At 45.8% G+C, this 8,317-nt stretch overlaps 1 protein-coding gene across 1 annotated transcript in view; it reads left to right on the top strand.

Moving 5' to 3' along the window:
* The first annotated feature begins 18 nt into the window (after positions 1-18).
* The window catches only part of gabrr2a (gamma-aminobutyric acid type A receptor subunit rho2a), a 96,172-nt gene continuing 87,873 nt past the window's right edge, over positions 19-8,317 (top strand). Inside the window, exons 1-2 of the mRNA XM_005943514.3 lie at positions 19-87; positions 183-537. Of these exons, the coding sequence (XP_005943576.1) occupies positions 416-537 (122 nt within the window). The 5' untranslated portion in view covers positions 19-87; positions 183-415. The remainder of the gene's footprint in view (positions 88-182; positions 538-8,317) is intronic.

Raw genomic sequence — 8,317 nt, 5'->3', positions numbered from 1 at the left:
GCGCGCGCGCGAACAGTCTTTGTGAGAACCATCTTGACGTTTGTGGTGTGGTGGACCTTTTAAGAACGGCAGAAAGTAATGTTTAAGGTTGGAGTTAGCATAGATACAGGGAATTCATTATGTGTCAGTCCTCACAGTCGCAGTCTTACTTGTATGTGTGTGTTTCCTCTCGGTGCATGCAGGCTGCAGATGTTCCTCTCACGCTCTCTCGCTCGCGGGAAATAAGTGCAGGCAGAGTGCAGGATCACACACAGACACGTTCCTCTCCAGCTGCCTCGTGAGGCAGAGTGTGATGCCATGAGCGAGACAACGTCCATCCTCTGCTGACAACCATGAGCAACCGACTGATTCCTGCTGTAATGAACCGTCTGAAAAGGACTTTTAAGGGACTCGCCGGTAGATTCACGCAGTCAAGATGCGTTATTTGACCAAATCTCTGATTTTATTTCTATATTTTGCCATTACCGTGGAATGTTATAAGCACGGTCACCGGGTGCGAAGGTGGGCCGGTACTGGGGAGACCCCAAAGCATGGCACGTAAGTGAAAAATACAGAGACAATCAAAGCACGATTAACACGTGGAAATGTGGGTGACTCAGCTTAGTAAATTATACGTTTAACAAAACTGTTTATGTCACAAACAAATGTGTTAGTTATCTTACATTAGATATGATGGTTAATGTAGATGCTAAAGATTAATGGATGGCGTGTGATGTTAGAAATATTTAATCTAAGGCGACATTAACCACAGCTGCTCTACTTAAAATCAGTTGAAATTATTTAGCAAAGAATGGTGTATATTTGATCAAAATGGTGTAGAGGCATTTGAGTTGAAATTAAAGGTTTTGTCGTTGATTTATTTTAGATGTAAATAGTGTTTTTTAAAATCCCTGAACTTTGTGCACTGCATCAATAAGGTGTGGTCAGAGCTGAATGTCAGTGTGATTATATCTCCTGCTTATGATTATTAATCATTGTACTGGTTATTTTGATTATTTATGACTATTTATTCTTATATATGGCTTAACAGCAATCTATGGACTGCACTGACTATCAAAGTGCGCTACCAAACGTGTGTTCGCTGAATAATGCTCTTAATAGAAATTTCAGAATTAGAGACTTGTTCAAGGATGCACTGAGAGGTCGTCAGAGACCTCTAAAGAAGAAAAGCATCTGTAACTTGTTGAATTGCATAAAACAGCAAACAGACTTCTGTGTTAATGAGAAGTGGTGTAAGAGCAGAAGTAATATAGTGCACATGGTGTGATATTGATATATGGTTGCAGGAAATAATTTATAATACTTTAACATTTTCTATATTTCAGCAAAAAATATAACCAAAACATCATCAGAGTTTTATACAGATGCTAAATGCCAATGCAGAGATCCTAGTTGAATAAAATACATGACAATATTGAAATTGGACTGGTTCTTATGTCCTGCTTTTTGCCTTGCTTGACCATTCGTTATTCCATTATATGTGCTTTATATATATTACATCCATTAATACAAGCATTTTTTTCTATGCCTGAGTGCTTTCTGTATAGCATTCACAGACATTGTGGGGTGGCTGTAGCTCAGGTGGTCACCTACTCACCGGAAGATTGGTGGTTCGATCCCAGGCTCCTCCAATCTACATACCAAATATCCTTGGCGTGTAACCCCATGTTGCTCTCCGATGCATCCATTGGAGTGTGAATGCAAGTGAATGTTGGATAGAAGCACTAAAAACCTTAGATAAAGTGCTTGTGTGAGCAATGGGTATGATTGGGTGAATGCACAAGTTGAGTGCGCTCAGTGAGAGTAGAAAAGCGCTATATAAGAACCAGTCCATTTACCATTTATATTCTTCTATCTGAGAGCAACTTGGGGGTTTTGGTAGCTTGCCCGAAGACACGTTGGCATGTAGACTGGAGCAGGAATCAAACCACCAATATTCCAACTAGCAGATGACCTGCTCTAGCTCCTGAGCCACAGCCATCCAATCCATCAATGGCCATGATTAGTGCCTCTTTGCTGTCTTTCAGTCCAGCTTTGTCCAGCCACTGGTAGGACTTCTGGATGTCAGCCACTTCCTCTATCTGCCAGTGGTACATACCATGCAGGGGTCTATCCTTTCATGATGTGTTACGTCCCCACATGAAAGCTAGGCGAAGAGGGTGGGGGACAGTAACAGTTGGATCTGGGTTGAAATGAAAAGAACGCCAGGCAGAGGTATTTAACACAAAATATATCTTTATTATAATCAATTACCTCAATATTCATATAAACCATAACAACAAAAAGAGACAGCAACGCTGCTTTAATGATAAATCAGACAAGCCAACCCAACGAGATGGTGACCACTTCAACAAAGAAAACAACTATAAGGCTTCAACAGAAAAAGACAGCAACGCTGCTATTGGCAATAACCAGGCAGGCCAAACAAAATAACGGAGGCCGCCGTCACCTAAGTGAAACCACTGCTCAGTTAAGAGCTACTCACAAAGAGCCACGCACGGTGGGGCTGGTCACACACACAGCAGGCCTTTTCCACACCTAGACCAGACTCACACACTGACCAGCACAGAGGAAATCCACCAGAAGCCTCTCCCACATCCACACTGCTCTTCTCCAGCTTGTATCACCTCTGAGGGTAATTGGTGGTAAACGAGGGCAGATGAGCAGCAGGTGTGTCCTAAAAGAGAAGGCAGGGGCAGAGAGAGGAGGAGGTGGAGAAAAAACACCACACCCACACAAGGGCAGTTTCAGGAGGCCCAGCTAGGGCCGTTAGACCCCCTCCCATAGATACAAACCAGTGGTTTGTCACAGAATGTCCTACACAAAACTTAAATCTATCACCTACCATGCACCATAATAATGGTTAGGCATACCCTGCCAAATCTGCCAAGACCTTTTTGATGGGTTGAAAACACTGAATGGGGTTGGCTCAAGTCCCTCAACATAGTGTCCCAAGTGACAGCTAGAGGTTTTTTGAGCCATCACATATGGAGAACCCGTCAGGCAGCTAGAAGGCCTTATAGCAACACTTCTCTGACGCTTCTTCGCTGGGTCATGGCGAAAGGCATGCTGGTTAGCCAGAGGTGCAGGTTGGAATGGTTGTGTCGCACACAATCTGTCACACTGTAGGTCATCTGGACGATGATCAACAGGTGGCAGCTCAGAATTAGTCGACCTCTGACATTCACCAAATGACACCACTGAGCAATTATGCTCCCAATTGTTGCCTATGACTGGCAACCTTGTCTGTTTGTGAACCACAGTTCACTCTTTTGAAAGCAGATCGATTTTGCTTTGAGTTGGCTTTTGAACAGTGAGCAATCAGGTGGCCAGGTTTGTGGCAAAAGAAACAGAGCTTTATTCTGGATCTTGAAACCATGCCAGCATTAGCTTTGTTAGCAGGCACACTCCTAGCCCTCGAGACTGACTGTTTCTGTTTGTAGGTCTTACAATTTGCTACTAAATGGCCAGATTTAAAAGAGTAAAAACATTTCCGGTCTGACCTGGGACAAGGCACAGGCACCTCCCCCCTTGTGCCTTGCTCACCACTAGCACTGCTAGCCTTCGCTAGTGTGTCGCGTCGCTCTTGCTTAACGATACTGGCTTTATGGACGAGTGCGAACTCGTCAGCCAGTGTGGAGACCTGCTGCAAAGTGGAGACTTTCTGTTCATTCAGATATACTGCCATCCGCTCGGAGATGCAATTTTTAAATTCCTCAATGAGAATTAACTCCCGTACCGAAACTAGGTCTGCAGCTTTACAGGCCATACACCATCGGTCAAAGAGGACACTCTTTTCCCTCATAAAATCCAGGAAGGATTGACCCTGCACCTTTTTCAACCCCCGAAATCGCTGCCTATAAGCCTCGGGGACTAGTTCGTAGGCTAGCAGGATAGCACCTTTCAGTTTGTCGTAATCCAAACTGCACTCAGCGGACAACAAGGAACAAACTTCCTGTGCCTTGCCCACCAGCTTGCACTGCAGCAGGATGGCCCACGCATCCCGCGGCCAACGCAAGGCTGTTGCTATCCACTCAAATGATTCAAAATAAATCTCCACCTCAGTGTTACGAAATACAGGGACCAGACGACTATTCCTTCCTACATCAAACTGTACCTCTGTCTGTGACAGCGAAGCCGCCACAGGAGGGGAGGAGGCCTGCTGGAGTTTCAGCTGTCGCAGCTTGACCTTAGTCTCCGCCTCCACCTTCTTCAGCTCAACCTCCCTAGCCCTAGCCAGTTCCGCATCCAAACGCCTAAGCTCTAACTCCCTTCTCAGCATGAGAGAAGCTCTAACTCCCTTCTCTCATGCTCCTCCTTTTCCAGCTGGAGACGAGGCAGGCGGACTTTGAGCCTAGCATCCTTCTTAAAACCCTCTGATGACTGGGTGGAGAGTGGATCAAAACGGGGCAGCATCATTGGCCCACCCTCGGGCAGCCCCTGGCCCACAGGTGTACACACTGACGTTTCTATGACCTGGCTTGGAACATGAGGCGCTGCACTTGGTCCATCCGGACCGGGTGTGCTCGGGGGTTCTTGCATTACAACCACCCTCTTCTCCAACAACCCAGACACCAGAGCGGCCTTCAGCTCCACTTTGCGTAGACCAGTGGAGACACTGATCCTGTAATATGTTGCCACCTCATGCAGATCCCTTGTCTTCCTCTTCTTTATTGGGTTTCTGCTGCCTGAAGCATTCATTGAGCACACAGTCAGTTGGAGCCATCTTGCTGATATATTCTTGGATGTTTGTCTCATCCTGGACTGTGGTACTGACACTCACCAGTCCCTAGCCTCCTTTCTTTCGCTTAGCATACAGCTTTGGGGTGTTGGACTTGGGTCAGAAGCTACTTGTAGCTGTCCTCTGTGTCTGCAATGTTGCCATCTGGTGGTTCAATCCCCTCAGATCTGACTATGTTCCCTCTCTTTGTTATCATCCAACAACACTTCTCCAGTCCAAATGACATTCCGATGCCAATTCCTTTCTGTGCCCCACTCATGTTTTGAGCCATATGCCTATTCATCTTAGCTGCTATGATGCCTGACAGGAGCCTCCATGTGGTGCTGAGGCAGGTTATTGGATGGTAGTTGGATGGGACTGGTCCCTTATGGGGGTCCTTAGGGATCAAGACTGTCTGGCCTTTGGTTAGCTATTCCGAGTGTGTCTCATTGACTAGCAGTTGGTTCATTTATGCTGCCAGATGCTCGTGGCAGTCTGCTTCTTCTGTCAGTAGGCGTGAACCATATCGGGGCCTGGTGCTGTCCAACTCTTCATACTGGAGACCCTTTCTTGATATCTGCCTCTGTGATGGTTACTGGACCTTGTTCAGGGAGGTTGCTGTGGTGTTCTCTTAGATCCACTACCCACTGAGCATTGCTGTTGTGGGTTGTGTTCTTTTCCTATATGCTCTTCCAGTATTGCTCCACGATGATATCTCCCTCCTGTCATCCTGGCTCCCACTTGCCGTTGCATGTGTATTGTACCTCGTCAATCTCTAGCTGTGAGAGCAGTCCCTTCCTCTGATTGCTGGAACACTGAGCTTCTAGTTGATTTGCCGTCAATGTGGATGTTGGGCATTAAAGATTCTATAGTTCCCTCATCCTATTCATGTAACCCCTTTTGCTGGGGTTACTTGTGTAGTAGTATTCCAACAGCCCCCTATTTTCATGTCTTGCCCACGGATGCCTTCGTATTCCAGTAGCTCACTTCTCATCAGGGTGCCCTGGTTCCTCAACACCTGAGCTTGTTGATCTGGTCGACATCCGAGCCAGTATGACTTCATATTTATCTCTCTCGCTCATGGCTGCCACAGGCTTAGTTAGCATGGGGGTCTAGCCTAGGATCCTTACTGGATACAGACGCCCCAGACAGGAATCAAACTTGCCCTACCGCACGCAGCTGAAAGAAAAACAGCACCCAAGAGCCATCAGAGCCCTTGGTTATGACCCAGATCCAGGTTATGACCAAAGTCCCCGGTCAAGCCCCCCACGAAACCAACCCTTAGTTAACCCTATAAAAGCCTTGAAATAAATAAGCTCTAGTATGCCCCATCCCACGTTTAGAGTCACCTCTGCTTGCTGCAGGTTTCACTGCAGTAGAAAGTGGGATGGCTGCTGTCAGCCGTTCTTTCACTCCACCTGAGCTCACTGTTTTTATAATGGCTCCACCTCTTTCCAGTGTGTGTGTGTGTGTAGACAGACTCAGGCTCCATCTTAAACCATGACAGCCTCATCCTCTCTGCTACTGTTGTGTTATTAGTCTTTTGTTTAAAACTGGGCGGTTGTTTGGGCCTAATGTAGTTTTATTTGCATGTTGTTCCTAAGTACAGTCAGGGAAAAAATTATTTGAACCCCAGCTGGTAAGTTTATTTGAACAGTGAGAGACAGAACAATAACAAAAAAATCCAGAAAAATGCATTTCAAAAAAGTCATAAATTAATTTGCATTTTCATGATGGAAATAAGTATTTGCTCCCTTTGCAAAACGTGCTTTAGTACTTGTTGGCAAAACTTTTGTTGGCAGTCACAGAGGTCAGATGTGTCTTGTATTTGCCCAGACGTTTTTCACACATCTCAGGGGAAATTTTTCCCCATTCCTTTTTGCACATCCTCTCCAAGTCCATGTTTCGTGGCTGTTGTTTGGCAAGTTCAAGTTCAAGTTCAAATTTTATTCGCCACATGCAGTGGCAGGTTGCCCTGCAGTGGAATGAACCCGCCCCCCGACCATACACACACAACACAGACATCACATGGGAATACAAGTCAGAGAACAGTTGCATTACAGAAAAAAAAACACTGAAATGTACACTACAATGGGAAAAGTACAAGAGGAAAAAAAGAGACCTCTACTCATGCTGGGCTATAGAGGACAGCATGAGAACAGGAAACAAAAAAACTCCTCTGCACAGAAAGTACTTAAATGTCCACAGCACAACATTATAGAGCACGTGACCAGCAACAGGGTTGGGTAGGGGATAAGGAGTAGTCCCAGGCAACACAGCAGCCATCCTGTCACTGCGCCGACTCTCCAGCGCAGGCCCAGACCCGCCTCGTGTTCCCAGGAGGCAACAAGCATCGAAGGCATTCGAAGGGGGGGTGTGTGAGTGCTTATCAGTGTAAATGTATGTGTGTGTGTGTCCATAGTTCAGCTGAGAAAGTGTCCTCCGCCCTATCATGCTAAGTAAACAGTCTTCCAGCCAACCCAGGTGGCCTTGCATAGAGTGGGAAGAACAGTCGACACACAGTCGTTACCAGGGAGTTTTTGTTCGGCTCCAGCCTTGAGCCCACAGCTGGCGCCGAGGGGGTATCTGCATTTGATGTCGATGTTGTTGATGTTGTTGATTTTTCTTTTATGCGAGCAGCTCATGAGAATTTCAAAGCTGTTCTTTAACACTCCGACACTGGTCTCTCAATCTCGGGTTGGAGAACCGCAAGTTACCAAACTTGCGGTCCGTGGTCTTCTCATTCTTGTGCTCAGAGAGCCGATTCTGAGAACTCACGACTGCAGTGAGCTGTTCCACAATGTAATCCAACTTTCACTCAGAGATGTTATTCTGAGCTGACTTTTCCTTGATGTAACCCAATATACAACTCGAACCTTTAGCTCCCTCCACAGATTTTCTATTGGATTAAGGTCTGGAGACTGACTAGGCCACTCCAAGACCTTGATATGCTTCTTCTTGAGCCAATTCATTGTTGCCTTCGCCATGTGTTTTGGATCATTGTCATGCTGGAATACACCACCCACGACCCATTTTCAATGCCCTGGCTGAAGAAGGAAGTTCTCACCCAAGATTTAATGGTACATGGCCCCATCCATCCTCCCTTTTATGCGGTGCAGTTTTCCTGTCCCCGTGGCAGAAAAACACCCCCAAAGTATAATTTTCCACCTTCGTGTTTGAGGCTGGGGATGGTGTTCTTGAAATTATAGGCAGCATTCCTACAAACACGGCAAGTTGAGTTGCTGCCTATCATCAGAAGGCATAGCATAGAGTTTCACTGCTATGCAGATGACACACAGCTTTATCTATCTCTGAAACCAAATAACACACCAATTAGTTAAACTGCAGGAATGTCTTAAAGACATAAAGATCTGGATGACCTGTAATTTTTTGCTTCTAAATACAGATCAAACTGAGGTTATTGTAGTCGACCCTGAAATAGAAATATGATATCTAACCAGATTCTTACTCTGGATGGCATTACCTTGGCCTCCAGTAACACTGTGAGGAACCTTGGAGTCATTTTTGACCAGGACATGTCCTTCAACGCACATATTAAACAAATATGTAAGACTGCGTTCTTCCATTTGTGCAACA

Source organism: Haplochromis burtoni, unplaced genomic scaffold (assembly GCF_018398535.1).
Source record: "Haplochromis burtoni strain Fernald_Lab_line unplaced genomic scaffold, NCSU_Asbu1 Contig_369, whole genome shotgun sequence".
NCBI lineage: Eukaryota > Metazoa > Chordata > Actinopteri > Cichliformes > Cichlidae > Haplochromis > Haplochromis burtoni.
This window is presented reverse-complemented; position numbering and strand designations above follow the sequence as displayed.